Source organism: Catharus ustulatus, chromosome 18 (assembly GCF_009819885.2).
Source record: "Catharus ustulatus isolate bCatUst1 chromosome 18, bCatUst1.pri.v2, whole genome shotgun sequence".
Classification (NCBI taxonomy): domain Eukaryota; kingdom Metazoa; phylum Chordata; class Aves; order Passeriformes; family Turdidae; genus Catharus; species Catharus ustulatus.
In genome coordinates this window covers 1,999,465-2,017,341 of record NC_046238.1, presented here as the reverse complement: position 1 = coordinate 2,017,341, position 17,877 = coordinate 1,999,465, and the positions used below count along the sequence as shown (strand labels likewise).

General features: G+C 54.6%; 1 protein-coding gene across 13 annotated transcripts in view; it reads right to left on the bottom strand.

Annotated features, from left to right (window-relative positions):
- NCOR2 (nuclear receptor corepressor 2) overlaps positions 1–17,877 on the bottom strand; it is a 222,099-nt gene that overhangs the window by 27,456 nt on the left and 176,766 nt on the right. For 11 of the 13 annotated variants that reach the window (XM_033075721.1, XM_033075716.1, XM_033075718.1 and 8 more), the window contains 5 exons: positions 15,805–15,947; positions 11,502–11,658; positions 8,576–9,128; positions 4,389–4,509; positions 3,270–3,507 (listed from right to left, as the gene is read on the bottom strand). In XM_033075721.1, coding sequence (XP_032931612.1) covers positions 3,270–3,507; positions 4,389–4,509; positions 8,576–9,128; positions 11,502–11,658; positions 15,805–15,947 — 1,212 coding nt within the window. The remainder of the gene's footprint in view (positions 1–3,269; positions 3,508–4,388; positions 4,510–8,575; positions 9,129–11,501; positions 11,659–15,804; positions 15,948–17,877) is intronic. The other 2 variants (XM_033075717.1, XM_033075723.1) reach the window with 1 other exon arrangement.

The window sequence follows — 17,877 nt, the reverse complement described above, 5'->3', positions numbered from 1 at the left end:
AATTTTTGATAAAAATAGATGCTGAATCCTGCTAAGCCTAATAATAGGGCAAGTAGATTATCAGAGGCCCAATTTAATGAGGCTTTACTACATTATCGTTATTAATGCTCAGGGTACTCAGATGCTGGGAGATTATTCTTGTCTGCTTCAGTGAGAGAAGAAATCCATTCTGGGCACACAGAGGTGTGCAGGCACTTACACCTCTGCAGCCTGGTGGCACCAGACCTTGGCTGTGGCCTCTTCTGTCCCCATGTAGGGTCTCAGAGAGGATCCCTTCATCCTGCCAACAGAGGGGAATCCAAGCACATCCTCCTTGCTGATGGAGAGTCTCTGGCACATCCAACACTCCCTGATCTTCTCCCCTTCACCTTGGCCCCGGCTCTGCTGCGTGGGGGCAAACAGCGCTGGGATCTCCCAGCTGAAGATGCTCCCGACGCCAAGGCACTGTCAGCCAAGGCTACGTGCACCCTGGATGGCTCTTGGAGAGCCTCATCCTCCTCCCCTCCGCTTGGGAGCCGTCCCCTCCCCTGTGAGTCTCTCCAGCCTGTGAAATGTGGCCAGTTCCTAATTGCCCCCGCATTAGAGGGTGGCTATAACTCAGCCAGCTTTTGATAAAATAGCACTTACACGGGGAAGAGAGAGTTCCTATTACCGTTTATCAAGTCCCTGGAATGGGAGCGAAGGAGTCAGAGTTTATATGATCCGTCATCCAAATTAATGCTCTTGGCTCCCCATCGCCTCCAAAGGCCAAATGAAACACAACTAAATCAACACAGAACACGCCGCTGGCGCTGCGATAACCGAAGATACGCCCGCCGGCAACTCGGCACCGGCGAAAGGGATCCGTCTGCCTGCCGGGGAGATCCAGGCAGGGCTGCCTGCCTCTGCCCAGCCCCGTGAGCAGCAGCTCCTCTTGGAAGGCAGGGCAGTGCTCAGGAAGGTATGGCTGGCTGGCTGGCCACCCTCCAAGGCAATAGAGCCGCAGCCAGCGGCGGCGAGGCAGCCAACGCCTCGGCCAGGATGTGTGCAAGACTCGGCTTTGAAGCGGATCCAGGACGGCTCGAGTGAAGGATGTTGATCTCCGGAGCGGTTGCAGGAGTTCAAGCTCTCTTATCGAGCCAGGGAGGAACAGGAGTACCTGCTCAGTCAGCCCCTGGCTGAGAGGTTGCACAGGGCTGCTCTCCAGAGGGCTCTGCAGGCTGGGCTTGGACTCTCCCTCTCAGCTCCAAGCCATGTGGCAGCACGATGTCTGCAGGCTGGATGCTTGCCACTTCACTGGGATGCCTTGGAGAGCAGGGGAGGGAAAGGATGCACACAGATTTGCCAGGACTATCTGGCTATCTCCCTTCTAACCCCTGACCCACAGCCAGGACGTGTTCCAAGAGGCAGAGACAGAACTGAGACAGTGCCTGAGTCCATACTGGAACTGAAACCAGGGTTTTGGGGGAGTTAATTTCTCCCCTACAGGTGACTCATCACAAACCTGCTGCTGTTCCCATCATGAACAGGGGACACCAGCCTATGTCTCCCTGGGGTCCACATGCATTCCAGACCCACTGTGGCACCCAGCACAGATGCACAGCCACACAGGGCTTGAAGAGCACACAGCTGGAGCCCAAGACCTGCTGAGATGTTTGCAGGGATATAGGGAGGCATAATTACTTTCATTAACATGAAAGATTCAGAGCTGCACAGAGGAGAGAATAAAGTGCTTCATACCATTAGTGCTTTGCAGAGAACAAAGCAACAAAAGATCCACCTGGATAACAGATCCTTGGATTTGAAAATGGTGCCAGCAGGCCATGGAATGGAGTGGGTGACTTCAACCCCTAAATCCTGCCTTATACCTCATACCCACTAATCTGCCCCACCTCCTCATCCTCCTGTGGCCAGGAGGAAGCTGGAGCTGCAGCCCTGGGACACGGGCAATGCAGAGCTCTAGGCTGGAGTGCTGGCTGTGGCACCCAGCTCACAAGGAAGCTGAGCAGTGCAGCATCAGATCTGCCCAGGATTATGGCACAGGAGATCAAACATGATTACCTGCCACTGGGGGGGGAAGAGCTGGAAGGGGAACTGTTCCACCTGGGCAGCAAACAGGAGCACAGCAGGAGAAGATCTGCTGGAAATGGGACTTCACGGGTGGCAACACCAGGACTTAGGGGAAACTCCCTTTGTTGCAAGGTGAGCAGTCACCTTCCCTGCTTATATGCAAAACATGCTGAAGGTGTGATGCACACATGGTGCTATTTATTGTTTGAAAAAACTGTGGCCAGCTGCCAGCAACCGATTCTTCTTGCAAGCACACCCTTCTGTCCAGAGGGACGTGACAGCTTGAGGAATAACTACCTGGCCTGGACACTGCAGAGCAGGCTGCTACAATCCTGCCTGCCCCAGGCTGACCTAGCGCAGTGATTTTCCAGCAAAGATCACAGCCCAAGCCCGGTGCCTACTCAGTGCAGTCTCATCCACCCTCCTCTTCCATGCACAAGCAGGTGATTTTTGCAGCTGCACCCATTCCTGTTCAGGATCCAGCACTGGTGGACACTGTACCCATTCCTGGCTCCTGGCTGTGCCATTGGTGACAGCCTCTCACCTTCCTTAACAACTGAGCCACAGGCTGGCTATGGGGGGCAGGGACACAGACTCCAAACTGGAACAGACTCTAACACTCAGATTAAAAACACATTTAGAGGATGGTCTCATCAGGACTTCCCGTCTCTCCTTAACCTTGATCCCCAGGTGATCAAGCTAATAATGTTTCAGATGCTCTACGGTGGGAACCTCTGAATTGCTCATTAGGCAGCCAAACCACATCAGAGCTATTCCGGGGAGAAAGCACTGGGAATCTTTACAGGAACCTTTGGACTCCGAGTCACAGTATTAGCATTGATTTTAAATGAAATAATGGTCCCTGCTGTGCATTAAAAGCATTCTTTATAGAAAGCCAGCAAGGTAGAAAAGAGCCATTGTACCCAGAGCCTTGGCATGCCTCCAGGCCCCTCTGCTCTCTGGTGAATGGCAGACGCTAATAAAGGCAATCTTCACCTCCTCGGCGCTCCACACTGCCCGGCCTTTGCTGTGGGCTCAATCAGACATCATGTACCGTCTAATGAACATGGGAAATTAGCCATGCCTCTCTCGTCCTGCCTCAAGATGCTATTAAAGAGCTTTCAGGGGTCGAGACAAGCTTTCACCTAAGAGGGGGAAAGCTGCTGGCTGCGTCCAGCTGCACACGGCGGGCGCGGATAAACACGCGCACACAGCCCTACCTTCCTTGTCACCAACAGCGGGGCTCCGGCTCTTCCCCCTGGGACTGCTGCTGGGCTGCTGCTGCTCCTTCTCAGCCTGCTGCTGCTGGGACTGGGAGAGCTTGCTCGGGGGCACGTCCTCGCGGGCAGACTCGTGGGCTTTCGTGATCTGCTGCTGGTAGAGAGCCAAGGCGTGGGGAGGCACCTGAGGCTTCGCGCTTCCACTCTGCAACACCCCCTCGGAGAAACCTTCCGAAATCTGCAAAGCAGGAAGAGTTGGTGACACTCTTCATATGCTCTTGACAGTCATAACAATCTTGAAGACATCAGGAGTTATGAAAAGACCCTGCTCCACGCTATCTTAGCCCTGTCTTCCCAAACAGGGCTTCAAAGCTCACTAGCCACCGGAGATTAAAAAAGCCCAAGACAAAGAGTGCCAGCTTTGTGCTGGTGATACTACAGGAAGGAGTCAGACTTGTACAAAACCTCTAATCTACAGTTACGTGCCTGTAGCTTTTGCCAGAAGTCACATTACAGCAGCCATATCTTAAGCTGCAATATGGGAAACTGGAAAAGCATCAGGAATGGGTCCTCCCTGAGCATGAGAACCCCAAAGCAGGGATTTCCTCCCTGCCCACCCAGTGCTGGAAATACCAGGATGCTTCTTCTCACAGCCCAAGCCACTGTATCAGTACTTTCAGTACATGGCTACTGGGCAGTGAAAAAGGGGGAGCAAGCAAAGCTCCTGGGTGAGGAAGGTGATATCCCTCAAGCACGAGATGAAGTGCAGGGCTGGGAACGTGCACTCCTTCTTTTTAAAGCAATGGGAGGCAGCAGTCATGTGGCAATGAGAAGCTTTTTCTGTCCAGACCTCCCACGATTTTCTGATAAAAGAGCTCAAGAGACATCCAAATGCTGCTGGCAGAGCTGCTCCAGCAGCTGGGAACACGCTCTGCACAGGGAGCACCTTGCCTGGCCGGGGGCTCGCACCGCCCAGGCACAGCTCCCTGTGGAACAGAGGCCATCCCCAGGGATGAGCACATCCATGAACCCTGACGCACACCACGGAGCCCAGAGGGAGAGCATGCACGAGGCACAGGCTCTGCTCCCAGTCCTGGCCCTCTCCAGCAGGGTACTCACAATGGGAGGGATGGCAGCAGCTCTCTGCTTCAGCTGTTTCAGGTCCAGCGGTTTCTGCGGCGAGGAGTTGAGCCTGGCATCGCTGGGGGTGCTGAGCAGGCTGGGCCGGGGGGACAGCAACCTGGAACCAAACCAGAACATCAGCCATGGATGGTCTCAATGGCCCATGGGCTCCCCCACACCCTGCAGCCCTGTTTTGTGCTGCCAAACCCAGAGGACATCCTCTGCATCAGAGAGGAGCGTGCTGGACCGCTGCTCGTGGCTGGGAATCTGGGCTCAAAGACAACCCATAGGACTACATATTCAAACAAGACTCTTGAGCCCACTTTCCCTCATCCCCATGCTATTTCCAGCAAATTTGCTGCTCTCCAGAATAAACCTGAGGGAAAATGGACTCCAGAGCTGGGTGTTATGGAGTGAAGGGACCAGCTCAGATTTCATTTGGAAAATGAAAAATTTTTTGCTGCCCTCCAGAACTCAGATGTGGGGCTTATCCAGGGTTGGAGATCAGCTTCACGCTCTTCTTCAAGGACTGTCTTTTATCAAGGTGCTAAAGCCAGGGCAAGGCACCATGTGCACCAACTCAGCCCTTGGGTCACTTGAAAGATGAGAGGCTGGATTTGGATGGGATTTGGTACTCAGCAGCCCAGCAGCAGGGCAGCCCTGCATCCTCACCACTTGCTCTTCCCCTTGGCTGTTTGAGCTGCCTGGCAGACACTCAGCCAGCCGTGCAGAGCCCTGTGCAAACATGGGGGGGCATCCCCATGGTGCCACCAAAACAGGGTGGGATGGAGGAGTGCAAAGCCCACAGGTCCAACCCTCAGCGTGTCCAGCTCTGAGCTTATGCTGAGACCTCAGGGACCATGTCTGCCCAGGCCATCTCTGCTTTCTCTCCCTCCTGACTCCAATTTTTTGAAGCCAGTTCATAGTTTTCAAGCTTTACAGCTTGATTTGTTTATTTTAGCTGTTATTTCAGCGTTCTCTTCAGCCTATAAATTTCAAGGTCATTCCATGCTCACCCTTGGATGAATAAACAAGTGTGGCGGGGCCATGTGTGGGGAATAAACTCATCATGGTGCTGGGACTGCCCCAGCTCTAGCTCTGCACAGTGTGTGCCATCAGAGGGGAAGGGAACCCACCTCCACACTGGGACCAGGGTTGGGCACCCAGGGGAAACCAAGATCAGCACATTTGAACTCTTCCCTAAATAACCCCAATGATGTCTGCCCGTGGAGCCACACGGGTGTTGTGAAATCACACTCCTGGAAGGGTGCAATGCCCCAAAATCTGCAGAGGCACAAGGCTGGGGACAAGGGCACCCAGCACTTGTTCCTGAGACCTTCACGCCAGGCTGAGCTGTGGAACTGCCACCCCAGCAGCTGCTTCATGCACTCGTTGGTGCTTGAAGAGGTACATTTAAGCACCCTTAAAGTCCCTTTAAGCACCCTCAAGATCTTCAGGTTTCCTGAAGCCCTCAAGGATCCTGATGCTTCGGAAGCCAAAGTCAGTATTAAATTCATCAATATGCAAATTGCATAATTTATTACGTCCCTCCCAGCAGATCTTGCGCCAGACAATGGGATGTCTGTTGGATGCTTTCAATGTTTGGCATCTCTTATCCACCTGCTGCCAACGCAGCACCTCCCAAACCCAAGGACCAGCGCCTTAAGATGGCTGATGGCATTGGGAAGGATGGGAAAAAGAGCAGGAGGGGGCTGGCAGGCTCACAGCTGAACTTCAGCAGTGTGGAAATGTCCCTTCCCAGGCACGAAGCTTTGGGGATGACCATAACACTGCATTTCCCACATTCTTTCTGCCGTGGAGATGGATGGGGACTAATTTAACTTCCAGCTGACCCAACACACTGACACATGACCCAGCCAAACATGACTCCACAGCAGCTGTGCCAAGGCAGCGGCTACCAGATCTCCACAATGGGCCAACCCAAGCCAGAGACACGACTCCAACACGGCACTGGCAGAGTCCTGCACCCATGGCTGAGCCAGCAATGGGATGTGCAGCACGGGGACGGCGGGTGCAGGTGTCTCCTCACCGTGCTGCAGGTCTGCAGCAGGAGCTGTGTGTGGCCTCCCTCATGAGTCCCCATCTGGCGTGACCTCCTGCTGAACCACACCTTGGCTGTGCTCGCAGCAGCCCTCACTGCATGGAACCACAGACAACCAGCTGCCTCCTTCGGCTCGGATGAGTCCAGGCTGCGCCTCCTCAATCCTGGACATGTCTTTGCTAGCGTGAACTGCAGGAGCACCAAAAAAAGGCTGCCCCTACTCTGAACCCTTTCCATTCTCACCGCGGGGACACCCCAGCCACCCTCTGTCCTGTTCTGGGAGATGCTGGGGACAGCTTGCTGCTTTCACAAGCGCAGGGAAGAGCACCCACGCCCCGCTGGCGCTGGGTGGGTGGGCGAGCATCGGGTGATGCGGTGACGGGGCGGCTCACGCGGCAGCCCGGTCCTGCTCAGCGCGAGTCACGCTGCGGCACCGGGGCTGCGCCAACGCCCGCGGGCAGCCCCGGGCCCACGGGGAAAAAGCCACACCTGGGCAGGGCACCGAGCTCCCAGTGGGTGCTCTGAGCCAGCTGAGGATGCTGTGGGTGCTCCTTGGGAAGCGGCAGCTGCAGCCTGCCCATGCCAGCTCTGCTGTCGCCCGCGCCTCTTCACCACGCCGGGTAAGAGGAGTGGCCCGGGAGCTGCGGGACGCCTGTTTAATGTTTAATATTCCTGGAAGCTGGGAACTGTTTGACAAGCGAGATAGGTGCTGACTCAGCGAGGAGCCACGATGGAAAAGTCGTTCCCAAGACGACTCCTTGCTCCTTGGCTGCTGAAGTTGGTACAAGCCACTGCTGCCCTGCTTTCCGTTGGGTTAATGTTAAACTGGAGGACAGCCCTGCTGGCCTCACTCTCCCTTACTGGGAGATTTTCTCCTGTCTGGGAAGCAGGGGAGGGTGGGGAGGGGTGGTGCTGGACTTTGGCCATTGCTGGAGAGGAGCACTGCAGCCAAGAGGCCTCAGCTCTGCCACGGGGCTGGGGCCAGCAGCACCCACACCACCCCCTGGCACTGCCAGCACTGCTCCAGATGCTCAGCAGCGAGGGGCTGCACCCCAGAGGATGCTCCCACACCAGCAGCTCTCATCCACTGGCTCCTCCATCAACCACAGAGGCCATTTGGAGCCCTGGGATACACAACAGCTCCCTCTGACTTCATCCCACCACTTTACTTTTTCAATAACCCCATGCACAGCGCTGCACACAGCCTGCCCAGCCTGGCAGCACCCATCCTGCTGCCAAACTGCTCCCTGTGAGCCCACAGGTGGCTTGCACTAGATGCTGGATGCCAGCCATCAGTCCCTGCCCAGCTCTGGGGCAAGGAGGGACTGCTGCCCCTACATACAAGGGTGTACACAGGAGTCCTGCCTGGCCCAAGAGCCATCATAAAATTCAGCGCTACAGAGATGCGTGTATTCACACGGATTCTGTAAAAAATGGAAAACCCTCTCTCCATCTGTGAGGCTCTTGGGTGGGGAGGGCCCTGTGGGAAAAACTGGGAGGGGAGCAGGATGTTTCTCCTCCCTGTCCCAGGAGCCATCCATGAAGGGTCTGAGGCACTCTTGGCTTCCAGGCCTGTGGCTGGGTGGAGGGCTCGGGATTGCAGTGGCTCAGGTGTAAGACCCACTGGCACAGCCTCAGGAAAAGCTCACACAGACCACATTCTCCTGCCTTCACAGCCAGGATGGATAATGCCAACTCAGACAGAAACCGACTGCCAACTCCTGCCAATGCCAACTCAGACAGAAACCATTCCCAACCCTGGATGCTGGCAAACCAGCACAACTGCACTGTCCCTGAGAGCACATCCCGCTCCATTGCATCACCCGGACTGGCAGCTGCCACCAGCAGATGCAGTGGCTCTGCACCCAACATCTGCCCACGGCCGTGGCCCAGAAGCACCCATACATTGGGACATCACACTGCTTGTTGTGTCACAGCCCCTTTGGAAGCAACAGCCAAAGAGCTGGGGGCACACGGGGACACAGTTGGGAAGTCCCTCAGCCTGGGGGAGAGCCTGAGCAGCGATATTGCCAAGGAGGAGCTCACAAAGGCACCCGTGGGCACTGTGACACACAGTGGAAAAGCTCATCTTGCCCTTGTCCCCAAGCCCCGCTGCTCCTACCTGCTCTTGTCCACAGCATCCTGCTCATCCATCTCGTCTGCGCTGCAGGTCGCGCTGGAGTCGCTGTCGGGGTTCACCCCGGCGCCTTTGCTGCTCTTATGGCTCTCCTTCTTCTCGGCCTTGGGCGTCCCCTCCGTCCCCGCCGTCCCTGCGCTGCTGACCCCGCTTTCCACCTTCTTGTCATTCCCCTTGTCCTTCTCCTGGCTCTCTTCGCTCTCCTCCTTCTTCACCTCGCTCTTGCAGGGCTCCTCGCTCACCTTCTCCTCCGGCTCCTCCGTTTTCACCACGTCCACCACCAGGTCCTCCGGCTTCTCCTCGCTGCTGGGCGGCTCCGGGGCTGTCTCTGGCGGGGGGCTGGCAGCAGGAGCAGGGTTGGGTGGGGGAGCAGGGGGAGCCTCAGGGGGTGCTGGAGCCTCTTCCCACTTGACTGCCGGTTCTGTGCCGGCGTCACCTCCCGGCCCGGGTGGTGCCTTGGCCCCGTTTTCGCCTCCTTCCTTGGCTTCGGGCCTTGGCGAGGGAATGCTCTCGGTGTCGGAGCTGTTATTTACTGCAGCTGAGAAAAGGGAAGAAATAAAAATAAGGATCAGCCTGAGATTCTTGCTTCCCATATCGCTGCCTCCACCCCCTCCCTTGGGAAGAGAACGCCCTCGTTCCTCTGAGGGGGAGATGATCCCGGGGCTGGGAGAGCTGTGCTGGGATCCCCAGATCCAGAGCCTGCTAAGCAAAGGGCTGCTCTGGGGGCCTCTCTGCTTGCCCAGCACGACTGTTAACCCCCACCCAAACACAAAATCACACGCCCAAAAGCCTGGAGACTGACTGCAAAGATGGATTTTAAGGAAAAACCCTGGCTGCTGACTGGTCTGGCAGAACAAGATCTGCTCCCTTCTTGCCCTCTCACCCACGGCACTTGATCAGCTGCCCCAGACCAGGCACCTCACTGGCACCCTTCTCGCTGACTTACGTCACCTGTGTCCCTGGCTCTGCCACCCCTGGAGCAGCTGGGATCATCCCAAAACACTACACGTGTTTGTTGTTATTTAAGCCACCGGTGGCAGAAGAAAAGAGGTCAGGGTCGGCGAAGGGAAAGCGCTGGCAGTGCTGCAGGACAGGTTAATTATTACATGGGAAGGATCACTCCCAGATCTGCCACCAGCAGCTTGATGTGAGCTGGAAGCACAAGCATCCATGCACTGCTCAGAGTTAGGTGCTGCCAAGAGATTGTTTCTACAGCTGGGGAGAGGATCACTCCCTCCAAGCCTCTGCTGGACAAACATGGCCAGGGCCAGGAACACCAGGAGATTTCCACAGTCCTGTCCCAGCGTGTCCCCACCAGGCAGGGCTCTCAGCTCATGCCCCAAAGGCTTCCTCACATGCATTCCTTGACTTTTTCTCCCTCCACAGCAGCTCAGCCAGTTTTCAAACGCTGGTGAGAGGAGTGCCACGGAGGGACTGTGTCCTAAGAGCTGTACATCAGAGCACATCCATCTCTCCTCAGAGTGAAACTGTACCACACTCATCAGGAACCTCAGTCTCCTCCAATCTTTCTTGCAAACAAGAAATGAGGTGTCCCATCACCCAGCCAGGACAAAGTTCACAGTGTGTTTGGCAAAACTCTTCCCAGCTTCCACCTGAATGCCATGCTGAGACATCCAACAGCGTCTCATCCCAAGCTCAGCCAAGCTCTAGACTTCCTTACATTCCCTCCAGATGTTGAATCCACAATCTACACCATCATTTCCACACTGAGTCTCCCCTCCATCCCTGGATCGGCCACATGGCCCCTACAACTGCAAGGTCTGAGCATCCCCAAAAGTCACCCGGCAGCCAGTGCCCATCTCCTGCACAACCCTACCTTGGCACTTCCATGCCCATGACATTTCATCCTCCTGCTTGTGCTTTTCCACAACTCTGTAGACACCCCAGCAGCAGAACAAGACCCAATGCTTGGAGAGTAAGGCTCAGAAGCATGTCAAGAGATCCATCTCTAATCTCAAAATCATGTTGTTTCCTCTCAGGCATTCTTACAAAAAGCAGTAACTACCTTTCACTTTGCTCCCGTGAGTCACGTATCACCTCACACAAAGATTTACCGGGAATCTGCCTTGTAATGAGTCACTCAAAAGGAAGATTTGAAAAAATTTCCCATTTCAAGTCCCATTAGCCTGGGTGCTAAGGCCAGGAACCAGTGTGGTGCCAGAGTGCTGGTTAAGTTATTAAATTAGTTTGACAGAAGTCAAATGGGCATTGTTGGAAAATTGTGCACATTTTCTCTAAACTCCAAACTGCTGTGCTTTGTAAGCGGTAAATAGCTGAAAATTGTCACTTTCAAGTTGTTTCCTTTCTTTGGTATGGATGGGAGGGAGAAAAATGCTGCCTTAAAAGGAAAAGGAGGAGGAAAAGCCCCACTAAGGTACATCAGCCTTGCTGGTGGGAGACCACGGCGTCCCCTGCCCTTGCTCCAGTGCTGGGCTCTGTGAACTCCTCTGGCCAGGAAAGCAGCAATGCCCTGATGGGATAGGGATGGGCACACACAGATCTTGGTGGGTTATCTCTCCTTGAGCCCCACAGTGGTGGCTAAGAGCATTCAGGGATCCTCCTTTGAAGCAAACCACCAAGAAATGTGATTTACAAGAGGCCCCGGGAAGCTGCGCGCTCTTGGAAAGCGCGGTGACGGAAATCAGAAACCAAAGGGCTCCCAAAATAGCCATCTGTCCAGACAGACACGGGAGGAGGGCAGTGATCCAGGGCACTCCTTGCAAGCATGAAATCCACAGGCATCCAAAATGCCACGAGTGCTGTGAGACACTGTCCCCGGGGTGTGACTCTGGGGTGACAGACCCCTTGTGAGGGCTGACATTTGCAGCGTGTGCTGCGACCGGGCAGCAAAGCCAGCAGAGCCGAGCACGTTCCCTGCCACAGTCCTCACCTGCCTCACCTTCCGCCTCCTCTGCCATCTCCTCCTCGTTGCCACTCGTCCCTGACACCTCCATCTCCTCGTCCTCGGCTGCGGGAGGGAAGGCGGCTTCTTCGTTCTGAACAGCGGCGCCTTTTTTCTTCTTCCTCTTGGCGTTCCTTTCTTTCTCCTGGAGAAGAGGAAGAACAGTGAGAGGCAAAGCCAAGAGGGAGCCATGGGGGAGCAGAGTAGTGGTTCTGCCCACACTGCCAGGGACCCCCTGCCCTGGGTGAACCCTCTGAGCACCAGGCTGTGGGACCAGACTCGCCTGTTGAAAGCCTGGCAGCGTGGTGTCACCTGGCCAGAAACTTCAGACTGCTCTGCGATGGCCAGCCTGGCTCCACAGGGAGCTCCAGCCTCAGCCAGCTGTGAGCGTTCAGGGGAAGGGTGGCACAGACACAGGGACAAGGGACAAGCATGCAGAGGTCACCAGTGCAGGGCTGGCCAGAGCCTGGGGGTCACACGTCTGCTCAGGACACACGTGTGACACGTGTTGGTCCTGCGCATTTCCAGGCTCTACCTCCAGCTACACAAACATGTGTGGCCGCACTTGACGCTTATCTGCAGATAAGGAAGCTGATGCCCCAGATACAGCCCAGCCAACATCTTCATGCACCTGCTTTCATGACCCCTTTGGCAGGTGCTGCCAAAGAACTTTGACTCCCATGCCAGCGCAGCTGTCACCGGTGGACAGTGGGCGAGCTCAGGGCAGCATGGCATCCCAAAGGTGACAGCCTGGTGTCCTGGCTTGCCCTGAGAGCCCCAACCTCCCTGGCTGGAGCACGTGCCACAGCCACGAGGGTGCGGACAGCTGCTCCCTCCTGCAGACCTAAAGGAAAAGTCTCGGCTTTGCTATTGTTTCCTGCTCTTGTTGCTTGAGTAAATATTACCAGTAGGAACAGGCTCATCATCTCCGGCTCTCCCTGCAAACCCCACATGAGTGACGTGTGTAGGACGTTTATTTACATGGATGAAAAGATAAAGCCGTGGTGGAAACGTTAACTTTGCTGCTGGATCTCTGTGCTGGGAAGAGCTGGTCCCCCCCCTTTCCCCACCCCCAACTTTTCAACCCTTTAGAAAACTTCCAGATAAAACAAACAAATACAACTGCTTTTTGCTTGGAAACGCTTGCTTGCTCAAAATCTATTTTTATCAAACTGGGCAGGAGAGAGGGAAAAGAGGCACTTGAGAAGCAGCTCTGTGCAGGCGCGGAGAGGCAGCGGGAGGAACGCCAGGCTCTGTGGTTCCCTTGCCCCATCCCTGCCCTGCCGGTGGTGTCCTGGTGCTGCCGGCGTTCGCGCCTCTGCCGCGGCAGCGATTCAGCACCGCACGTTCCTGTGCGAAGTAGCAGTTCCCCATCACGCTAATGCACTGACAAAGCGCCGACGTTACTATGGCAAAGACTTCTCTGCCTCTTACTCACGGGTCCGTGACTCAGCCGCGGGCAGAGCGGGCTCCTCGCTGGGAATTAGCTGGGAACCAGCGCCTGCCTCGGCACCCTACCTGGCCACAGCCTGGGGCTGGCAGAGCACAGCGGGGAGCACTCCAGGGGCACCGTGGGTCCCTCTCCCAGCAGACCCCACTGCTGGTATTTAGGGAAAATTCTGTGAAATGCAGGCAGCAGATCCTGGCTGCATCTAGAGATGTGTTCAAGGCCAACACTTTGCCTCTTACACGCCTACAACTCCTTGTGCAGTCTTGCTCCTCTCTACCTTCTTTTCTTGAGCATCCAGGACTTGGTGCCACTCAAGTGTTCTGACACACGGCACACAGCAAGGACATGAGGGGTCACTCCATGCCTCCTCCTCCACAGTATCTTTCTGGGCCATCCCAACGAATGTGGCCTCTCCCTGCACTCACCACCTGATGTGGCAGCAACAACCCAAACAGCTCCTAAACCCTGTCACCAACACGGAACCTCCCATCAGGCTCAGCCTAACAGCAAGACCAAGGCAAGTTAGACTCACTCATTCCCCAGAAGCAGAGGCCACCAGACTGCACTCCTGAAGCAGTTTTGCTGCATCATCCAAAAAAGCAAGGAATTAAAGAAATGCTGCTCAGAGGAGGTCCCCACAGGTCTCCAAGCAGGACCAGCCCCAGAGATAACTGGCTCCTATTTCCTGCACAAGCCAAAACAAGCTCAGCAGTCAGCAGACCAAAGTGACAATCACACCACAGACTGATCCCAGTGAAGACAGTGCCTAATCTCCAGCCACTAGAGAAGGAGCAGCTCCGAGGACAGCGTGTATCCCAGTGCCCAGCTTTCCTTAAATGCCAAGATTAGCCAGTGCAGTGTGCAGAAGGTCACGGCTAAGTGACGCTGATGCCTGGGACACATCCGAGCGGCGCAGCAGTGAAACCAAGCCAAAACACACAGCAGGGCAGATAAAGGGAAGCCTCAAGGTGGCCTGACTCTGCTCCAGCACTGACAGGCTGCCTGTCCCAGGGGGCAGCTGCCTGGTTTGGTGTCTGTTTCCCATCCCACAGCTCCTCAGAGTCACCTGCACCCCACAATCCTGGTGTCACACCTACCTGGAAGAGGAGGCTACAATATTAACAAGCCCCATTTGGGAAATGAATGAGATCTGCTAATTCAGTTTACTCTCATTTAGCATGAGGAGGAAAAGCAGAGCCACTGCATTTCCCTGCACATGATCAGCAATAGCTGGTGGTGGTGAGGTCAGGGAATCATCTGTGGATATCATGGCAAAACTAAACGATGCCACACTGCTTCCCCACGTGCTTCCTCTGCACAGGTCATGGCTGATACTGGCTATAGGATGAGATTTGGAGGCTTGGTTTGCTTGGGATTATATTTAGGAGTCAGGAAGGAAGGTCTATGGCAATTTCATCTCAGTTGTTCTTTCATTTTATTCAGCTTTCTGGCATCTGCTGTTGCCACAAAACAATAGAGTACAATAAATAACAGCTGAATGTTCATTGTTCTTCTCCACGACCAAATCCCACAGCCTCCAATGCTCGAAAAATAAAATGATGATGCTGATATAAACTGCAAGTGAGAGTGAGCAATTAGACTGGAGAAGTCTAGCGGCTGCCTTGGAGGGACGGATGCAGGGAAAAATGTGGTTCTGCAGAAAAACACTTCCGTGATATAATTTCTGCAACATTAGGGAGCAGAGTAAATTAATACACACCGGCTCCACTGCCAGCAAAGCTGTATGATCTTATTTCAGATTCTCCCCAGTAATGAACAATGATATCTTTCTAATGTAACTTTTTATATTCAGAGGGCTTGATGCACATTTCACAGAATATTTCATTCCAGCCTTTATATGGGTCTGGGGGTCTTTTATATAGTTTGTTTGCTTTGTTTCTAAAAACAATTTGGTGAAACATGGGAACACAGGAGTGTCTCTGTGCACAGAGAATTAATAAAAAAGAATCGCCGATGTCTTCCCTTTCTCTCATTCCTATAGACTGACTAGGATATTAAATTCCTGGGTGAGTCATTGAATGTTTTCCTGTCTTTCTTTTTACTCTTGCTGTAATAGCTTGCTTGGAAAGATTCCTGCATTGAACATTGTCCTTTGCATTTTCAAAGCACCCCTTGGGGGTTTAGCCATGTGAATTCTATTAGCCAGAAACTGGGAACCCCAGGATACTCTACAAATGAAATAATTATAATCTTTAGTGCCTCTTAGCAGTCCAGGCTATCTCCAGAACACCAAACAAGCCCCACTACATTCACACCCTGCACCACATGCCAGGAAAGAAGCAGCGTTTGCCCCATCTGAAGGGGAAACTGAGGCACAGAGAGGTGCACACATCTATCTGCAGTGCTGAAGAAATCCTCTTTCAGAGCCAAGCTTTCCTCACGTTGTCCTAAATCCCTGATTTTCTGTGGGGCAAACCAAAGCAGTTTACTGCAGGTAACTGCAGAACCTGCAAGGCACAGACCCAGCTGGGCTCTGTGCTCACTGGGGCAGAACAGCACAGTCTCACCAGAGACCAAGTGTTTGCACAGTCATCAGAACTTGCATCCTGGCCAACACAGCACAGCCCTGCTCCTCCTCCTGCTCCTTATCTCCCTGCGTACCAGCCACGCTCCAGACACCCAGGCATCTCCCACGCAGCAGCTCTGCCTCATCCAGACCTCCCAGGGACAGATGAGGGGACAAACCCTCTCCTGTGCCACTCCACAGACCCCACAGCTTTCACCCAACGTGACAAAGGCCCACCTTAGCTGTGGGAAGCATCCAAGCACTTGCTAGGAAACATCCACAGTGCCCAGTGCAGGCTGGGACAGGGCTCTCACCATTTTCAGTTTGTGCTGCTGTAGGATCTCGTCCAAGTTCTGCCTCTTCTTGTAGTTGAAGTAGAAGTTTTTGCACTGCGACACGGTCTTGGAGCCCACCATCCTGGCAATGGCCGACCAGTTCCGCCCATGCTCAAGGAGACCTGCAAGGGAGGAGGCACAGAGGAGAAAGGTTCAGCACCAGCTGCACTCACACAAGGGCAGCATTATCCACACAGGATGGGAAACCTCCTCCGTGCAAGCCAAACTCCACAGGAACAATATGGTCACTAGCACCTGTCTGAATGGCTTCCAGGCCAGGGGATGACCTATGAGAGCCTGTTTTCCTTTCCAAAGGGAAAAAAGGCACTATGCTGACGGTCTCTGCAATAAAATACGCCCCACAGCCCTGTCCCAGCAGTCATGAGGACAAGCAGTGCTGCCTTTCCTCTGGGATGGCTGCAGCAGGTGTTGGCACGCCCAGGAGAACTTGGGACAGCTGCTCTCAGCCCCTAACACACAGCAAAGGCTCTTCCCACCCTCCTGTGCCTCAGTGAGGATTTCAAAAGGGTGGCAAGGCACACAGCCCTGTTGGAAGGGGAGGGAAGCCCGGGCAGGTGAGTGGCAGCATGCTGGCAGGGAAGCCCAGGTGATGTTCCTGGCTGGGGAGAGGTGTGCCAGGGGATTAGTGCTGATCACAGGCTCATGAGCAAAAGCAGCTTCCCAGGTCAGGCATCACGCCAAGGACTGGCAATCCTGGTCAGATGGTGCCACCTGAACATGGGGCAAACCCAGCAGGGGGAGGAGGATGAGGAGGAGGAAGGAGACAGCCAGCACCCTGCGTTTTTGCAATCTCTGCAGGGGTATCTGGGCACCCCTGGTCCTGTAGATGAGGCAGGAGTTACAACCACAGCCCAGGGATGGGTGCAGTGGCAGGTGACCTGTGAAAGAACCATCCAGTCTTTCTGGGAAGTAACCCCTCACTGCCTGTGGTTATTCCTGCTGTGTGGCTGATCCTTTGTGTGGTGTCTTGTGGGGCTGGAGCTGCCACCAGCCTGTGGGACACTGCCAGCCTGCCTTGCTCCTGACTGTCCATGTGATGCCACCACCAGGCTAACAGTTCCCAGCCCTTCCCTGCACCTTGTGAGGGCACAGGAAGCAGTCTTTAAGTTCAGAGTTACGATACTGCCACAGAAATGCAACTTCAAGATGAAAGCCAGCTGGGAATGAACCTGCTAAGAACATCTTTGTCCTCTGCTGGGGGACTTTCTGCCCTGTGTGGACCACTGGCTCCATATCCAAGCCCCTTCCTGGCTGCTCTGACACCACGGGGCTTGGGACCACGGTGAGTGCCACGCTGGGGCTCCTGGCATGGCTCTGTCCCTGCCTGGGAACGTGTCAGCTGTGCCCCAGCCCTGCTGCCAGCCTCCTGCCAAGCTGCTGCCATGTGTCAGCCCGGCCCTAAAGTGCCAGCCCAACCTCTGCTTCAGCCCAACAATAAACCCCAGGGGACGGGCTGATCTCAGCACAACCACATGCAAATGGGCCCAAAGAACGGTTTTATATTATTTATATTATTATTTTATATTATTTATATTATTATTTTATATTATTTATATCCTGCCCCCCGCCCCAGCCAGGATCAGTTCTGTGCAAGGGGAGAGCACAGTGTGGGGACTGAGGGCACAGCTGCATTGAATAGATGCCACCATGAACCCCCAGAGAGATGAAATCCCCCTCCCTGCTTCCCAGGTCCTGGAGAAAAACCAGCAGCACCAGCACAGCAGGAGTTAACATCCAGCTGGTGCCTGTATCCTGCCCGTCCCAGCACCAGGCTTATCAAATTGCATGTACGAGGCATCACATGCACTGAGCACCAGAAAGGCCCTGGCAAGCCAAGAAACAAGTTTGAGCTTTAACTCTGCAACTCCCAGCCTCGCTCAGCCAAACCCACGACCTCCGTCACCCCGCTGATGGGCTGGGACTTCTTAAAAAAAAAAAAAAAAATTAAAAAAAATCACATCCGGCCACCAATCCTGAGGCAACGAGTAGGGCAGGAGTCCTCCCCCTGCCGCTGCTGAATGCCGCAGGGGA